Consider the following 17,363-nt stretch of genomic DNA (forward strand, 5'->3'; position numbering starts at 1 on the left):
ACAGCACCGCAGCCCCCCCGACGTGCGCCCCGGCTGCCCGCAGCCCCTCCGTGCCCGCCGCAGAGCCCCCCACGCTCCCCCCCCCCCATTTTTTGCAGCGGCGGGGGGATGATTTCCTCGGGTGCTCTACCGGAAGGCTAAAATTAAAGCTAAGCGCTTAAATAAGACGGGTCTGTGGCTTCGGCCCCGTCCCTCCTGCCTCGCCGCCGAACGGGAGGGTGGGCCGCGCGCCCCGGCGCGGGTGCCGCGGGGAGGAGGAGTGCGGAGGTGCCGCGGGGAGGAAGGCCGCAGCACGGCTGGGGCTGGGGAGCGCTGCTTGCGTTCGTGGATCAGCCGGAGCGACAAAGAGAAAAGCAGACGTGTTCTGATAGAAACCCGCCCGGATTTCACCAAAAAAAAACCCCAAAAAAAGAAACCCACCCCGAAACCCCGACGTTAAACTCCCGACGCGAGGCCCGCGGCAGCTCCGCGGCGGCTGGGCGCTGCGCGACGGCTGGGTCCCAGCGCGGGAGCCGGTGAGGCCGGGTGCCGGGGGGTCTCCTCCCCTCAGCATCCCCGGGCTGGGCGATGGGGTCCCCGAGGGTCCCCATTCCATCCCCTGTGCCGGCGGGGATGGCGCAAGGGTGGCCCCGGGGCTGCCGGCGGGCACCGTCACTGCCGCGAGGGCTGGGATGGGGGTGGCACCTCGGGGACCCCCGCGTCCCCAGCACCAGCACCCAGGGCACCCTGTGTCCCTGCCGCTGGCACCCGGGGCTCCCCGTGTCCCCGCACAGCCAGGGGTCCCGGTGTCCCCACACACTTGGGATCCCCATGGCCCCGCGCAGCCGGGGGTCCCGGTGTCCCCACACGCTTGGGGTCCCCATGGCCCCGCGCAGCCAGGGGTCCCGGTGTCACCACAGAGCCAGGGGGTCCCCATGGCCCCATGTGGCCGGGGGTCCCGGTGTCCCCGCGCAGCCGGGGTTCCCCATGGCCTTGCACAGCCAGGGGTCCCAGTGTCCCCGCACGCTTGGGGTCCCCATGGCCCTGTGTGGCCGGGGAGCCCGGTGTCCCCACAGGGCCAGGGGTCCCCATGGCCCCACGCAGCGGGAGGGCCCGGTGTCCCCACAGAGCCGGGGGTCCCGGTGCCCTGCGGCGGTGCCGGGGGTGGCCTTGGCCCCCTTCCCCTGCCCGAGCACCTTGGAGCGCAGGCAGCCGCTGCCGGGTGATTCACTCCCGGCTTTATTCCCCCGCTCCCTCCTTCAATGGCGAATTCGGATTTTTCCAGCCGCGGAACCCAGAAATCGGGGGGGGATCAGCCCCGGCCGCCCCAGGCAGCCCCGCCGAGGCCGGGGGGTCCCGGGGTGGGCTGCCCACCGCGGCGATGCCCGAAAGCCGGCGATGCCGGGGGTCCCGGCATTCCCACGCTCGCCTGCGCGGCTGGGTGCCGGAGCTGGGGGGGGACCCAAAGCCGGCGATGCCCCCGCTCCCGGCACCTTTGGGCCCCGATCCGGGGCAGCCCCCCACCTCCTCCCCCCATTTTCCCCCCCCCTCCCCGCCGCAATCTGGGTTTGGAAGCTTTTTGCTGCCGGGAAGGCCGACCCGCGGCCGCGGCAGCGCCGGGGGGGGCCAGGGCAGCCCCCCGCCACCCCGCCTTCACCCCTCAGCGACACGGCATTACAAATTTTGAACAATATTTATTAAAATACAAAAATACACTTGTTTCTTAGGTGGTTTTTTTTTTTTTTTTTTTCTTTTCGATTGTTTTTTGTTCCGCTTGTTTCTCAGAGTACAGTCAGATCGCTCTGGCGTTTATATAGAGCTAGCTATAGATATAACCTCTGCGGCGCCTCCCGCCTTCGCCCCCCCGCGCCCCCCCCCCCCCTTTTCGTCCACATTTGCCACCCTCTGGTAAATTTTCCTTTTTTTTTTAAAGCTAAAATAAGAAATTAAAGTAGTTCCAGTGCCCGAGCGGCCGGGGGGAACCCCCACTGCCCGCCCCCCCCCCCCCGGACCCCCCCCAGCCCCTCGGGACCCCCCCGAGGCACTTGCCGTCCCCGCTGGGACCCCTGGTAGCCACCGCGGCTACCGGTGGCCCCCCCGGCCCCCTCCCATCGCCGGGCTGAGCCCCCCGAGCCCTTAATTTCCCCCCTTCCATGAGCAGCCCTCGGGGTGGGCTTGGGGGGGGGGGGTCCCCACCCTCACCCCCCACCTGGGGAAGGGGGGGGTGGAAAAATACCCCCCCCCCCCGCCCCCAAAAAAAAACCAACCCAAAAAAAGGACTAAAACTCGCAGCGCGTTGCTGAAGGTGGGCTACAATCATACGTCAGGTCCCGGCGGGGCCGCCAGCCCCCCAGGAGCCTTAGCCCTGTGCCGGCGGCGCAGGCCGGTGCCCGGTGCCCGGTGCCGGTGCGGTTGCGCGCGCCGGGGCCCTGCGGATGCGGTGCAGCGGGGAGGGGGCTGGGGGCACCCCGCCGCCACCACCCCCCACCCGGGGGCCTTTTTTTTACCCCTTTTCTTGGGGTTTTTTTGCGAATTTTTTGCGGTAATGCAGTGCCGGCGGCCACGGGCTGCACCCCCCCCTCCCCCCCCCCCCAAAAAAAAAAACCCAAAATGAATTTCTTTATTGCATTTGGAAGATTTTGGCACAGCGCGGCGGCTCGGCCCGCCGTCCCGCTCCCTGCTCCGGTCGGAAGCCGGCGCGGCCGGTGAAGGCGACCGGTGGCCAGGGCAAGCGCCGGGGGACGGGGGTCCGGCCGCAAACGCCCCCCCCCCAAGCCCCCCCCCCCCCGCCGCTCCCCGCTCCGGCGTCACCCCCGCTCTGCGCCGCGCTGCGCCGCGCTGCACCGCGCACGGGGCCCTGCCGCCGCCGCCGCTCCGCTTTCTGCAAATTTGAATTTTGTTTGTTGTTTTTTCCCCCCCCCCAGTTTTAGCTAGAACCTGCGAGTTAGAAAATAGTTTCTTTGTGGTTGGGGTTTTTTTTTTGTTATTTTTTTTTTTTAAATTTTAATATAATCTGCTTCTCTTCTCAGCCCATAGATTGAATATATAAGCATGTACAAGAAAAAAAAGTCTCTCCCCCGCTCTGTACAAAAGTTGCTATTTTTTTTTCCCCCCCCTTTTTTTTTTTTTTTTTTGTTTTTGTTGGTTTTTTTGTGTTTGTTTGTTTGTTTTTCCGTTCGGGGTTTTGTGCATTCTATTGCATTAATTTCGGGAGGGAAGAAAAAAAGACAACCCCCCCCCCCCCAAAAAAAAAAAAAAAAAACCCAAAAACCCCAAAAAAACCCAAAAATAACCAAACCGAAAAAGTCAGATCTGGGTTTCCTGGACTTTCTCCTTGGGGTGGGTGTGGATGACGTAGGGGTCGGAGAGCGGGGTGCCGGGGGCGTGCAGCGAGTTCCCCAGGCTGTTCTCTGTCCAGTGGGCCCCGGCGGCCGCCTTGTAGGCGGCGTAGTTAACGTGGTCGTGAACGGCGGGCAGCACGACCGCCCCCTCACCTGCTACGCCGGCGGGAGCCGTCGGCGCCGTCGCGGTCGCCGGCGCCGTCGGGATGTCCTCGTCCACCTGGATGATCTCGACCGTCCGGGCGGCCGTCACGGTGCTGCGTTGCTGGTGTCGCTTGCGGAGTTTGTAGAAGACGATGAGCATGGCCGCGGCCAGGAGCGTCACCGCCACGAAGCAACCGATGATGATCTTGGTGGTCTTCATCACCTCGTCCAGGCTGGTCTGCATCTTGTCGCCGGAGTCGGCGGTGGGGACCGCCACCTGCTTGGGCGTCCGCGTGGTCTGGACCAGGACGGTGGTGGTGGTGGTGTACGCCGGCTGGTAGCCCGTCGAGGTGGTGGGCACGGGCTTGGTGAACTTGGGGGAGATGTCCTCCGGGGAGATCTCGGTGGTCTCCACCGTGACGGTGGTGAAGAAGCTGTAGTTGGAGGTGTTGAGCTCGGCCGTGCTCACGTTGAGGTAGGCCGAGGCGTTGGAGTTCCCCGCCACGTTGGTCACCATGCAGGTGTAAACCCCGGTGTCCGTCAACAGGACGTGGGAGAAGTTCAAGGTGCCGTCGTTGAGGACGGAGATGCGCGGGTGGCTGGACGCGTGGCTCAGGACCGTCCCGTTAGGCAGCAACCACCTAACGGAGGACATGGAAGGAGTTCGACACTTGAGCTCGGCCACCCGCCCCTCGGAGATGTTGAGGTCCATGGGGGCGTCCATGATGAAGGGCGCCGAGCACTGGAAGGAGGTCTGGTCCACCTCCACCAGGAACCTGCCCCGCATGTGCAGGGGGGCATGGCAGCGCCCGCAGCAGGTGGAGTTGGTGGGGATGTACTCCCGCAGCCACCACGACAGCCAGAGGATGTCGCAGTCGCAGTCCCAGGGGTTGTGGTGCAGGTGGAGCTCCACCAGGTACCGCAGCGGGGCGAAGAGGTCGTGGGGCAGGGAGGAGAGGTTGTTGTGGGCCAGGTTGAGCTCCACCAGCGCCGTCAGGTCGTCGAAGGCGTTCCGCTCGATCAGGTTGATCTGCGAGTTCATAATCCAGAGCTTTTTGAGGGACTTGAGCCCGTGGAAGGAGCCCGGTTTGATCTCGGGGAAGTTATTGCCCGACATCTCCAGCTCCTCCAGCCCCACCAGGGGCGTCAGGTTGGGCATGTCCTTGATGTTGCACATCCCCAGGTTCAGGTACTTGAGGTTGTACAACCCCTCGAAAGCCCCCTCGGAGATGTACTCCAGCTTCTTCAGCTCGCCCAGGTCCAGGCGCATGAGGGAGGGCACCCGGTTGAAGGCGTACGAGGGGATGCTCTCGATGGGGTTGTTCCTCAGCCACAGCTCCCGCAGCTTGGAGAGGTACTCGAAGGCCCCGCTGGGGATGACGGTCAGCCAGTTGTCGAAGAGCTCCAGGGTGTTGAGGCTGGCCAGCCCGTTGAAAGCCCCCACCTCGATCTGCCGGATGGCGTTCCTGCCCAGCTGCAGGACCTCCAGGTGGTGCAGGTGGCGGAAGGTGTCCGCCTGGATCAGCTGGATGTTGTTCTCCATCAGGTTGAGATAGCGGGTGTTGGAGGGGATGCCGGGGGGCACCTCGGCGAGGCCGCGCCGGGTGCAGACCACCTTGCTGAACTGGTTACTGCAGGAGCAAACGGAGGGGCAGCTCTGGGGTCCGGGGGAGGCGGCGGCAACGTATAGGATCCACGCGTGTACCGTCAGGTAGGAGACCAGGGCAGCTCTCCAGGCGCGGCGGCGGCGGTGGTGGTGCACAGTTACCTGCCACAAGAGCTTCATGATGTGGCACGTTCATCATTCACCATCGTCTGGGGATGTCGGCGTGAAAAGGAGAACTGGCTCAGGGCCCCCCCCTCTCCCGGCTCCGACAAGCTGGGCCCGGCTGGCCGGAGGGGGGGGGTCGGGGGGCCGGGGGGGCGAGGAGGAGGAGGAGGGGGGAGGAAGATTTCACCCCCAAAAAAGCGATGGGGGGGGGGGGGGGGGGGGGGGGAGAGGCGCCCTCCCTCCCGCCGAGCCCCGCTCTCCGGCCGTACCTACCTGGGGAGGGGGCGGGGGCCGCTCCGGGGGGCTCGGCGCCCGGCGGGGGCAGCGGGGCCGGGGCGGGGGCGGCTGCGGGGGGGGGGGGGGGGAAGGGGGGAAAAAAAGACCAAAAAAGACCAAAAAAAGACAAAATGGCTCCTGGAGGCTGCGGGGGGGGAGGGGGGCGGCTAAGCGGGGGCCCGGCTGCCCCCCACCGCGGCGAGCCCCGCCGCCCCGCCGGCCCCGGCCTGGCAGCTCCGGCCGCGGGGCAGCTCCGGGCCGGCCGGCATGGCGGCCCCGCCCGCGGCGGGCAGCGGCGGGGACCGGGCCGGGGCCGGGGCCGGGGCCGGGGCCGGGGCCGGGGCCGGGGAGGGAGGGACGGGGGGGAAGGGGAAAAGGAGAGGGAGAGGAGGAGTGGGAAAAGGGAAGGGGAAAGGGAAGGAAAAAGGGAAAGGAAAAAGGGAAGGGGAAAAGGGAAGGGTAGAAAGGGGAGGGAAGAAGGGAAGGGGAAAAGGGAAAGGAAAAAGGGAAAGGAAAAAGGGAAGGGAAAAAGGGAAGGGAAAAAAGGGAAGGAAAAAGGGAAGGGGAAAAAAGGGAAGGGGAAAAAGGGAAACGGAAAAGAAAAAGTAAAAATGGAAAAATTTAAAAAAAAAAAAAAGAAAAATTAAGATAAAACGAAAAACAAAAATGAGAGAGAAAAATGGAAAATTAAGATAAAAGATAGGAATGAAAAGGAAGGCTCAAGCCCGAGCAGCCGGCCCCCGGGAAATAAATCCCCGGGCGGGAGCCCCGGAGGAGAGGGGGGAGCGGGGGGGGGGGGGGCTGCCGGCGGGGGCAGAGCCCGGCGGGGCGGGGTCCGGTAGCGGGGGGGTCCCGTCCCCGTCCCCCCCCTCCCGCCTCTGCGTCCCGCGCTCCCGCCTGGCTCCGGGCGGCGTCGCCTTCAGGTGCGGGACCCCCGGCGCGGTGCGGCGGCGGCGGCGGCGGCCCCGGGGCCGGCGGGCATCCTCCTCCTCCTCCTCCTCCTCCTCCTCCTCCTCCTCCTCCGCCTCCTCCTCCGCCCTCCCCGCCTCCCCCTCCGCGGCCGGTGCTAGCGGGCGTGCGGGCCCGGCGGCGGCGCGGGGCGGCGGCGGGGGGCGCGGGGGGCGCGGGGGGCGCGGGGGGCGCGGGCGGTGCGGGCGGTGCGGGCGGTGCGGGCGGCAGCCGCGCAGGCGGCTCTCGCATCCTTTTGTCCTTCAGCGGCAGCGCGCAGCGATCGCTGACGCATCCCGGCGGCGGCGGCGGGGGGCGGCGGGGGGCGACGCTCGGTCCCGCCGGCCCCGGCGCCCCCCGCCCCTTCCCCGCCTTCCCCGCTGCGGCGGCCGCTGGCGATTGTCGGGCTTTGCTGCTGCGGGAGGAAGATGCGGGATGGGTCTGCTTCCTCCTCCTCCTCCTCCTCCTCCCTGCGGGGGACCGCGCTGGGGATATGGCGGGGGGAAAGGGGGGGGGGGGGGGGGGGCTGGGGGGGGATGACTGACGGACAGACGGACGGATGGACGGACGGAGCAGCTCGGCGGCTTTAAGGTGATGGGGGGGACGCGGCTCCGTCCGCGGCTGGCGGCCCCCACCCCACCCGCAGCGCGGGGACCCGGCACCCAACCCAGCAGGGGCCGCGGACCCCCCCCCCGGGCGGGCTGAGACCTGACACACGCTGGGGCACCGATGGAGAGGACGAGCCCGGCTCTGCGGCAGCGGGGGGCTCCGCCGTGGGCTGGGGAGCGGGCGCGCTGCTGGGCGCGTGGGTGCTACCCGCTTTTTGGGGTACGGTCTGGGGGGGTGCGCCTGGGTGCCCTGCCTCCCCCCCCTCCGGCAGCTGGGTAATTAGCACCGGCCGGGTAACGAACCCGGGGGGCAAACGCCAGCACCCACAGGGTCCCGTGGGTGCCAGCGCCGGGGCGGCCCCCGCCACGATGCCGCAGGGTGAGTGGCACCCCGGTGGGCGCCGTCGCAGGGCTGCGGGGACACGGAGCGGGACCCCCTCACCGGGGAGCCTGGCCCCCCACCGCGCTCTTCGACGCCCCATCGAGCCGCCGGCGGCCGAGGGTCTCGCCGGCAGCACCGAAACATCCCGCGCGGCGGCAGGGCCCCGGGTGGCAGCTCCGGAGGAGCCTCGGCCGAGCTTTAATTAAGACAAGAGAAGGAGGGCGCGGGCGGGGGGCCGGGGGCTCCCTCGGCGCGGTGCCCGGCTCGGCTCTGGATGCGTCCCCGCGGGATGGGGATGCGGGGCCGCCGGCAGCGCCGGGGCGGCTCGGGTGCCTCCAGAGATGGGGGTCCCCGGGGTCCTGGGTGCCCCCGGCTGGCAGCGAGGAGGGGCCGGGGGTGCGGCGGTGGGGGGACCCGGGAGCTTCTCTCCGTGGCGGGGGGGTAAAACCCACCGCCATCTTCTGTGGATTCTCTGGTGTCTGATCGAAGCCCCGCGCCTGCGCCCCGGGGACCCCGCGCCGGATTTCAGTGTCTGCGGGGCCCCCGCCCCCGTGTCGGGATGGAGCGGGGTGGGACGGGGGGGTGGCGGGACGGGGCCGTGCCGACAGCACCTGCCGCACAAGGGAGCGGGGCCAGGACCCCCCCCCGGGACCCCCCGCACCCAACGCGGGGACACCCTCCTGTCCTTGCTCCCCGCAGGGTGCCGGGCCCCGGCTGAGGGTCACTGTCCCCACATCGATGGCAGCGATGTCCCCCGGGTGCCGCAGGCCCCAATGGCCTCGCGTACCCCACGGGTGGGTCCCCCCAGAGCCGCGGTTGCGTCCCGTCCCTGCCGAAGCAAAGATCTTACCGTGAGCCCGCGTCCGGCTCGTCCCCTCGCCGGCGGGTGGCACAGGGGACAGGGACGCCGTTACCACCGGAGCGTCACCCCTGGGTCCCACCTCGCGCGCATGGGGTGCCGTCAGCCCGGCCAGAGGCGGCACGAGCATCCCTGGGGCCGGTGGGCAAACCGGGGCCTCCTCCTGCCCCGTGGCGTGCCAGCGGTCCCGGGCCGTGCCGTGCACGTGCCATGGCAGGCGCCGTGCCGGCGGCCTGCGTGGTGGAAGGGCAGAGGGATGCCGCGAGGCTTTTTTAAGCAACGGGGAAAGGTTAGGCCAGGATTGATGAGCTTCGGGATGGGAAAACAGCTCCGTGTCCGGCAGCGCCGGCAGAGCCAAACACAATTAACCGCGCAGAAGGCTACAGCGGGGTAATTAAATTATGGCACCGTGGCACCCGTAAAGCAGCGCGAGGGCCCATCCGTCTCCCGCTCGGCCCAAACCTCGCCTCTCCCTCCTCCATCCCCGGCGGGAGCGGCATGGCCGCTGCCTCTGCCACGCACCCCGCGCTGGCGTGCGCCGTCCCAGTGGCCGCAGCGGCCGCGAGCCAAACCCCGTCCTGGGCTGCAGCTCCGGTGGCTGGAAGGGGCTGCGGGAAGACGACGACCCTCTGCCCGTCCCCGGCAGCGCCGCGGTGCCAAGCCGCGCACCCACCGCTGCGCACCAGCTGGCCGCCGGCCCCGCTGCAGCTCCGGGCGTGCGGCCGCCAGCCAGGCGGATGCAGTTAGCCACCGGCCCCTGACGAGGGACTGATGGCGGAGGGATGCGGCCGGCGAAGTGCTGGTGCTCCCGGTGATGGAGCGGAGATCGGTGCAGCGCCGGGAGGCCTCGCGGTGCCGCGGGTCAGCGCTTGCCGGAGCAGGCAGGGGTGCGGGCAGGGGGGAGCACCCCGGCTGCTCTGCCAGCACCCGCTGCGCCGCGGGCGGCTGCGGTTACGGCCACGCTGGCCTGGCGGAGAGGAGGTTTGGGAAGGGGCTGCCCGGGGGCCGCGTTCGGCCGGGGCCGAGGCGTGCGGTGCCGCACTGGCTGCGCCGCGTCCCGCTGCCGTTCGGTCCGGCTGCCGCTAGATGGAAATGCAGCTTCGTGCCGGAGGCCGCGACAGAGCCTTGCTCCGGGCGTTACGGACCGGGCGCTATGGCCAGGGGCACGCCGCAGCCGGGGGGCACGGCCCTCGCCCTGCCCAGGCCACGACCCATCACCTGCCCGTGGCAAATGACTTTCTGCGCTGCCGGCCCCGCTCGCCCGCTCGCCGCCGTGGTCGGGGGGATCGGGCTCGGCGCCCCGGGCACGGCGTGGCGCACCCCGAGGGCTCCGGCCCTCCCGGCGGGAGGATGCTGCGGGGCCTCCGTGCTCCCTCCTCTTCCTCGGCGGCGGCAGCGGAGGCGATCAGCATGCCGGGCGCGTGCCGGCAGCCTTGGCTCGCTGCCGCCCCACGGGCGCTCTCAAAGGGGCTTTATGTGCGCGGGAGCTCCGGGGCTCGGCCGGCCCCCGGCCCCCCACGCTGGTGCCCCCCGGGGCGGCCCTTTCGGGGGGCTCCTCGTCCCGGGGCCCTGCTCTTCGCGGCGGGGTGGGCCTGGGGTGGGGGTGGGCGGGTGCCCACCCCGGGCAGGGCTCGGGTGCTGCCCCGGGGCGCTGGGCACGGCTGGGCCCCTGGGCTCCATCTGCAACATCTCCTGCCTGTGCGGCGTCTCCTGCCTGCGCAGCATCTCCTGCCTGTGCAGCGTCTCCTGCCTGCGCAGCGTCTCCTGCCTGCGCAGCATCTCCTGCCTGCTCAGCACCTCCTGCCCGCATGGCATCTCTTCCCTGTGCGGCGTCTCCTGCCTGCTCAGCACCTCCTGCCTGCATGGCATCTCTTCCCTGCATGGCATCTCCTGCCTGCGCGGCGTCTCCTGCCTGCCCTGCATCTCCTGCCTGCACAGCATCTCCTGCCTGCTCAGCATTTCCTGCCTGCATGGCATCTCCTGCCTGCCCGGCGTCTCCTGCCTGCGTGGTGTCTCCTGCCTGCTCAGCATCTCTTGCCTGACCGGCACCTCCTGCCTGCCCCCCCAAAGCGCCGTGGGGCTGCAAGCCCCCAGCCTGGGGACTGCGCCGGGGGGCTCGGCGGTGCCCGCTCCCCGTGCAGCCCCCCGTTACCCGCGCCCCCTGCGCCCCGGGAGGCGCCAGCCGATGCCACGCGCCCTGCAAGGAGCGGCGCTTTGCAAATCCACTCGTTTGGGGGCTTCAACCCCCAGTAGGGGATTAACGGGGGTTACTGGGGTGCCCGGGGGTGGGCGGGGGGCACAGGGGCTGCTCCCTGCCCGCGCAGCATCTCCGCGCAGCTGGGACGGGCAGTGACAAACATGCCCTGGCCTCAGCGATCCCGGCGGAACGCACCCCGGCCTGCGAGCGTGCACGGCGGCAGCGCTGCCTGCGGCCCTGCCTGCGCTGCCGGGCAGGCGGCTCTGCGCCGGGGCAGGGCTGCCAGCGGTGGCCGGCTTGCACGCTCCAGTTTGCTCTCGGGTTTGCACGCTCCAGTTTGCTCTCACTGGGTTGCACACTCCAGTTTGCACACTCCGGTTTGCTCTCAGGTTTGCACACTCCGGTTTGCTTTCTGGTGTGCACACCCCGTTTTGCACACTCCAGTTTGCTCTCTGGTTTGCACACTCCAGTTTGCTCTCAGCTTTGTTCTCTGGTTTGCACACCCTGGTTTGCACACTCCGGTTTGCTCTTGGGTTTGCACACTCCAGTTTGCTCTCTGGTGTGCACACCCTGGTTTGTACATTCTGGTTTGCTCTCGGGTTTGCACAATACAGTTTGCACACTCCAGTTTGCTCTCAGGTTCGCACACTGGTTTGCACACTCTGGTTTGCTTTCAGGTTTGCACACTCCAGTTTGCTCTCTGGTGTGCACACTCTGGTTTGCACACTCGTTTGCTCTCTGGTGTGCACACTCTGGGTTGCACGCTCCAGTTTGCTCTTGGCTTTGTTCTCTGGTTTGCACACCCTGGTTTGCACACTCTGGGTCGCACACCCCGGTTTGCACACTCCAGTTTGCTCTCTGGGTTGCACACTCCGGTTTGCACACTCCGGTTTGCTCTGGGTGCCGTGTGAGCACGGGGCCCTTCCCTTGGCAGGCAGATGCGGCAGGACAGGGCGCAGGCAGAGCCGTGGAGCAGGCAGAGCTGCCTCCCTGCCGGGCTCTGCCTGTGGTCCCCGCTGCTCCCGGGTGCAGGCAGGGAGCTGGAGACGCAGAGGATGGCAGGCTGCTGCCCTCATCCCTTGCACCGTCCTGCCCTTGGCCCTCGCTGGTTCCCTTCTGGGCATTGCTGGGAGCAGAGCTGGGTGCCAGGGAGCAGAGCTGGGTGCCGTGGTGCAGAGCTGGGTGCCTGTGGGTCAGAGCTGGGTGCCAGGGAGCAGATCTGAGTGCCATGGATCAGGTCTGGGTGCCCATGGAGCAGAGCTGGGTGCCATGGGTCAGAGCTGGGTGCCATGGAGCAGATCTGGGTGCCATGGAGCAGAGCTGGGTGCCATGGATCAGGTCTGGGTGCCCATGGAGCAGACCTGGGTGCCCAGGAGCAGAGCTGGGTGCCATGGCACAGAGCTGGGTGCCATGGATCAGGTCTGGGTGCCCAGGAGCAGAGCTGGGTGCCATGGAGCAGAGCTGGGTGCCATGGATCAGGTCTGGGTGCCCATGGAGCAGAGCTGGGTGCCATGGAGCAGGTCTGGGTGCCCATGGAGCAGAGCTGGGTGCCCATGGAGCAGAGCTGGGTGCCCGGGAGCAGAGCTGGGTGCCCAGGAGCAGAGCTGGGTGCCGTGGATCAGACCTGGGTGCCATGGCACAGAGCTGAGTGCCAGAGCAGATCAGAGCTTGGGGTGGGGACGGGTGCGTGGCCGGCTCCTGCCCGCCGCCGAGGGTGCGGGGCTGACATCGCTCCCCGCAGGTGGAGGTGGAGGTGGAGAGCATGGACAAGGCGGGGAACTTCATCGGCTGGCTGCACATCGAGGGCCTCAACCTGTCGGTGGCCCTGGTGGAGCACGCCCTCTCCAAGGTCCACTTCACCGCCGAGCGCAGCCCCTACTACAAGGCGCTGCTGGCCGCCGAGGAGGCCGCCAAGCAGAAGAAGGAGAAGGTGAGTGTGGGGCTGGACCGTCCCGAGGGATGTCCCTGTGCCAAGAGGTGTCCCCACCCTGAGGGATGTCCTCACCTCAAGAGATGGGCCCACCTCAAGGGATGTCCCTGTTCCAAGAGATGTCTCCTTCCCAAGGGGTGTCCCGTTCCCAACGGATGTCCCCACCCCAAGAGATGTCCCCACCCCAAGGGATGTCTCCAGCCCGAGGGATGTCCTCACCCCAAGGGATGTCCCCAACCCAAAGGGTGTCCCCATGCCAAGGGATGTCCCCACCCCGAGGGATGTTCCTGTTCCAAGAGATGTCCCCTTCCCAAGGGATGTCCCATCTCCAAGGGATGTCCGCAACCCAAGGGATGTCCCCATGCCAGGAGATGTCCCCACCCCAAGGGATGTCCCCACCCCGAGGCACGTGAGATCCTGGGGACCAGGGATGCTCCAGCTGCTGGGTGCCAGCACTGCCATCATCCCCTTGCCGGTGGCATCGAGCGTGGCCGTGGGGTCCCCCAACCAGCGTCCCCCCACCCCACCCCAGGTGTGGTCCCACTACGAGGAGACCCCGGCTGAGGAGGTGGTGCCGGTGCTGGAGGAGAAGGAGCGCACGGCCAACTACAAGCCCGTCTTCGTGACGGAGATCACGGACGATCTCCACTTCTACGTGCAGGACGTGGAGACGGGTGAGGGGACGTGGCGGGGGTCCCTTCTCCGCCCCCACTCTACGGGTCCCCCCCCCCCCCTGCTTTAAGGGACACGGATGGGGACGGGGGGGCCCCCAGCCTGGCACGGCGCCGGCTCCGAATCCCCCCCACCTCCCGTGCCATCGCGGTCCCCGCTCGCAGGGCGTGCCCCCCCAGCACCCACGGGTGTTCTACCACCGGGAGGTATTTTTGGTGGGATGAAGCTTCTCGGGTTTGATGGGCAGCCCCCCCAAAATCCGCCTGTCCTGGGTTAAACGAGCGCAGCCCCCGCCCCGGGGCGAGCGATGGGGGGGGCGGGTGCAGGATGCGGCCCCTCCGCAGGCGCCCAGCTGGAGAAGCTGATGGAGAACATGCGCGCCGAGGTGGGCAGCCACCCGCCCGTGGAGGGCTCCTACGCCCCGCGCCGCGGAGACTTCTGCATCGCCAAGTTCGTCGACGGAGAATGGTGAGGCGGGGGCCCGCTCCCCCCGGCGCGGGGCCCTGGGGGGGTGCTGCCCCCCGCTGAGGCACCCTTTGGGGGTGACCCCCCCCCCATTCCAGGTACCGGGCCCGGGTGGAGAAGGTGGAGTCGGCCGCCAAAGTCCATATCTTCTACATTGACTACGGCAACGTGAGTGCTGCCGGGCTGGCGCTGCTGCCCAGCGTCGGGCAAGGGCAGGATGGTGGGGGCTTGGGGTGCAGAGCCATCCGTCCGTCTGTCCATCCATCCGTATGTGCGTCAGTCTGTCCGTACGTCTGTCAGCCCGTCCATCCACCCACCCATCCATCCATCCATCCATCCGTCTGTCAGTCCATCCATCCACCCACCCACCTATCCATCCATCCATCCATCCATCCATCCATCCATCCATCCGTCCACCCATCCATACGTCCATCAGTCCATCCATCCACCCATCCGTGCATCCATATGCCCATACATCTGTCCGTCCATCCATCCATCCATACATCTTGTTAGTCCATCCATCCATCCGTCAGTCCATCCATCCATCCATCCGTCTGTCAGTCCATCCATATGTCCTTCTGTCCGTAGTTCCATCAGTCCATCCATGCATCCACCCATCTAACCATATGCCCATACGTCCGTCAGTCCAGCCAGCCAGCCATCTGTCCGTCAGTCCGTCCATCCAACCATCCCTGGGGCTGGGTGCTGACATCTTCCTCCCTCCAGCCTGCACCAGGGAGCCCCTCACGGGGTGCCCAGCACCCTCGGGTGCCCTCCCAGCCCCAGCACCCAAGGCCCCATCAGGGAGTGCTCAGCGCCCTCGGGTGCCCTCCCAGCCCCAGCACCCTCACTGGGTGCCCAGCACCCTCGGGTGCCCTCCCAGCCCCAGCACCCAAGGCCCCATCAGGGAGTGCTCAGCGCCCTCGGGTGCCCTCCCAGCCCCAGCACCCTCACTGGGTGCCCAGCACCCTCGGGTGCCCTCCCAGCCCCAGCACCCAAGGCCCCATCAGGGAGTGCTCAGCGCCCTCGGGTGCCCTCCCAGCCCCAGCACCCTCACTGGGTGCCCAGCACCCTCGGGTGCCCTCCCAGCCCCAGCACCCTCTCTGCCCCGCAGAAGGAGACGCTGCCCACCACGCGCCTGGCGGCTCTGCCCCCCGCCTTCAGCACCCGCGTCCTGCCGGCGCAGGCCACCGAGTACAAGTTCGCCTTCATCCAGGTGCCCCAGGACGTGAGTACGGGGGGTGCGGGGAGCTGGGGGGGCTCCGGGTCCCCGGCAGGGGTTCCATGCCGTGCCGTGCCGTGCCGCAGGACGACGCGCGGGCGGACGCGGTGGACAGCGTGGTGCGGGACATCCAGAACACCCAGTGCCTGCTCAACGTGGAGCACCTGGGACCGGGTTGTCCCCACGTCACCCTCCAGTTCGCCGACTCCAAGAGCGACGTGGGACTGGGGCTGGTGAAGGAGGGACTGGTCATGGTGGAGGTGCGCAAGGAGAAGCAGTTCCAGAAAGTGGTAGGTGCTGCGGGGCGACGGGGGCGCGACGGGTGGGCTCTGCCCCGCCGGCGGCCCGGCGGCCATCGATCCCCGGCTCATCTGATGCCACATCGATCCCGGCTCGGCGGCGGCAGCGCCGGCCGCCCGGGGGGCTCCAGGAGCGGGGGGGGTGACCCCCAAACACTGGCCACCCCCAGCCGGACGCCCGCGTTCCCTCCCGGGGGCCGTGCTGGGTGGGGGTCTCGCCTCCCCGCCCTCCGTGGGGACCCCCCTCCGCCACCCCGGGGCGCCGCGGAGGGACAGGGTTGGGGGTCCCCGGGGTGCACGGGGAGGGGGCGCGGGCTCACCCCGCCTCTGTCCCCGCAGATCACCGAGTACCTGAACGCCCAGGAGACGGCCAAGAGCGCCCGGGTGAGTGGGGCGGGGGGCGCCGGGGCGGGAGCGCGGCCCCGGCCCCTGCCAGGGACCTGGGGTGACGCTGGCCGTGGTACCCCCATCGCCGGGGTGACGCTGGCCGTGGTACCCCCATCGCCGGGATGATGCTGACCGTGGTACCCCCATCACCGGGCTGACGCTGGCCATGGTACCCCCATCGCTGGGGTGACGCTGGCCGTGGTACCCCCCATTGCCGGGGAGGTGCTGGGTGTGCGTTTCTGGGGTGATCCTGGATGCAGCCCCCCCATTTCTGGCGCGATGCTGGATGCAGCCCCCCCATCTCCCCAAGATGCTGGATGCAGCCCCCTGGTCTCAGGGTGACGCCGGCTGTGGTACCCCCATCTCTGGGGTGACGCCGGCTGTGGTACCCCCATCTCCGGGCTGATGCCAGCTGTGGTACCCCCATCTCTGGGGTGACTCTGGCTGTGGTACCCCCATCTCTGGGCTGATGCCAGCTGTGGTACCCCCATCTCTGGGGTGACTCTGGCTGTGGTACCCCCATCTCTGGGCTGATGCCAGCTGTGGTACCCCCATCTCTGGGGTGACTCTGGCTGTGGTACCCCCATCTCCGGGCTGATGTTGGCCGTGGTACCCCTGTCTCAGGGGGTGATGCCGGCTGTGGTACCCCCACCTCTGGGCTGACGCTGGCTGTGGTACCCCTGTCTCTGGGGTGATGCCGGCCATGGTCCCCCCATCTCCGGGGTGATGCCAGGTGTGGTACCCCCATCTCCAGGGTGATGCCGGCTGCAGCCCCCCATCTCGGCGGAGGCTGCCGCCGGCCACGGCCCCATCCCCTGCGCTCCCTTGCAGCTGAACCTCTGGCGCTACGGGGATTTCCGCGCGGACGACGCAGACGAGTTCGGCTACAGCCGCTGAGGGATGCTTGGGGGCCCGCGTCCCCCCCGCCGCCGCCACCACCACCACCACCAGCCTCCTTCCCCGCCTCGTCCCGTCTCATCCCGGCCCCCGGGGCAGCCGAGCCGGGGGGGCCGCAGCTCCGTACCCCGGGGATGCCGGGGTGGGGGACGGCCCTGACCCCCGGCCCCCCGCCTTGGTCCGACTGACAGCTGAACTTGCCCCCCTCCGTCCCGCCCGCAGCCAGCGCCGCCCCCCCGGCCTGTATTTAAAGCTTCGGAGGCCCAATAAAAGTAGTCAAGCGTCGTGCGGTGGCTGCTCCCGGTCGGGGGGGGGTCCCCTCCGTGCTGGTGTCACCCCCCTGACCCCGGTTCACCTCGTCCCCGGGGAGCGAAACTGCACCCCCAGGCTGGGGCCGGCTGGGGAGGGGGGGAGATGCGGGGCTGAGCCCCTCCTGCAGCCCCGGGTCCCACGGTGGGACCCCGACCGCGGGTCCCGACCACGGGTCCCACCCATGGACCTCAGCCCTCGGATCCAAAGCTGGGCCCCCCCCCCAAGCCTGGGTTGTGATCGTGGGACCCCCACCCTGCGTCCCAAAGGCGGTCGTTAACCCCGGACCCCCACCCTGGACCCCAGTGGTGGTTGTTAACTGAAGACCCCCCACCCTGGACCCGCACCCTGGGTCCCAGCGGTGGTCATTAACCCCAGACCCCCACCCTGGGTCCCAACCCCGGACCCCCACCCTGAACCCCCCCCCTGGGTCCCAAAGGCGGTTGTTAACCCTGGACCCCCACCCTGGACCCCAGCGGTGGTCCCCGGTCCCCTCGCCGCCAGTGTCCATGGGGCCACCGGTGAATGGCGCCCGTGGGTGCCGGCGTAGTGGGGCCACCATCCCCGCCGTCCCCGCCGTCCCCGCCATCCCCGCCGTCCCCACCGTCCCCGCCGTCCCCATCGTCCCCACCGTCCCCACCATCCCCGCCGTCCCCATCGTCCCCACCGTCCCCGCT

At 68.7% G+C, this 17,363-nt stretch overlaps 2 protein-coding genes across 2 annotated transcripts in view; one reads left to right on the forward strand and one right to left on the reverse strand.

Annotated features, from left to right (window-relative positions):
• The window catches only part of SND1 (staphylococcal nuclease and tudor domain containing 1), a 132,481-nt gene extending 115,819 nt beyond the window's left edge, over nucleotides 1-16,662 (forward strand). The window contains exons 17-24 of the mRNA XM_087765992.1: nucleotides 12,247-12,435; nucleotides 12,968-13,109; nucleotides 13,452-13,575; nucleotides 13,671-13,740; nucleotides 14,687-14,800; nucleotides 14,881-15,084; nucleotides 15,433-15,477; nucleotides 16,312-16,662. Of these exons, the coding sequence (XP_087622118.1) occupies nucleotides 12,247-12,435; nucleotides 12,968-13,109; nucleotides 13,452-13,575; nucleotides 13,671-13,740; nucleotides 14,687-14,800; nucleotides 14,881-15,084; nucleotides 15,433-15,477; nucleotides 16,312-16,377 (954 nt within the window). The 3' untranslated portion in view covers nucleotides 16,378-16,662. The remainder of the gene's footprint in view (nucleotides 1-12,246; nucleotides 12,436-12,967; nucleotides 13,110-13,451; nucleotides 13,576-13,670; nucleotides 13,741-14,686; nucleotides 14,801-14,880; nucleotides 15,085-15,432; nucleotides 15,478-16,311) is intronic.
• Nucleotides 2,776-5,352, reverse strand: LRRC4 (leucine rich repeat containing 4). Its single transcript, XM_009470350.2, has one exon. The coding sequence runs from the start codon at nucleotides 5,248-5,250 to the stop codon at nucleotides 3,286-3,288; it is 1,965 nt and encodes a 654-aa protein (XP_009468625.2). The 5' UTR covers nucleotides 5,251-5,352; the 3' UTR covers nucleotides 2,776-3,285.
• Nucleotides 16,663-17,363: the final 701 nt, after the last annotated feature.

Source organism: Nipponia nippon, unplaced genomic scaffold (assembly GCF_047370975.1).
Source record: "Nipponia nippon isolate SJK-2023a ecotype South Korea unplaced genomic scaffold, ASM4737097v1 scaffold_3, whole genome shotgun sequence".
Lineage (NCBI taxonomy): Eukaryota > Metazoa > Chordata > Aves > Pelecaniformes > Threskiornithidae > Nipponia > Nipponia nippon.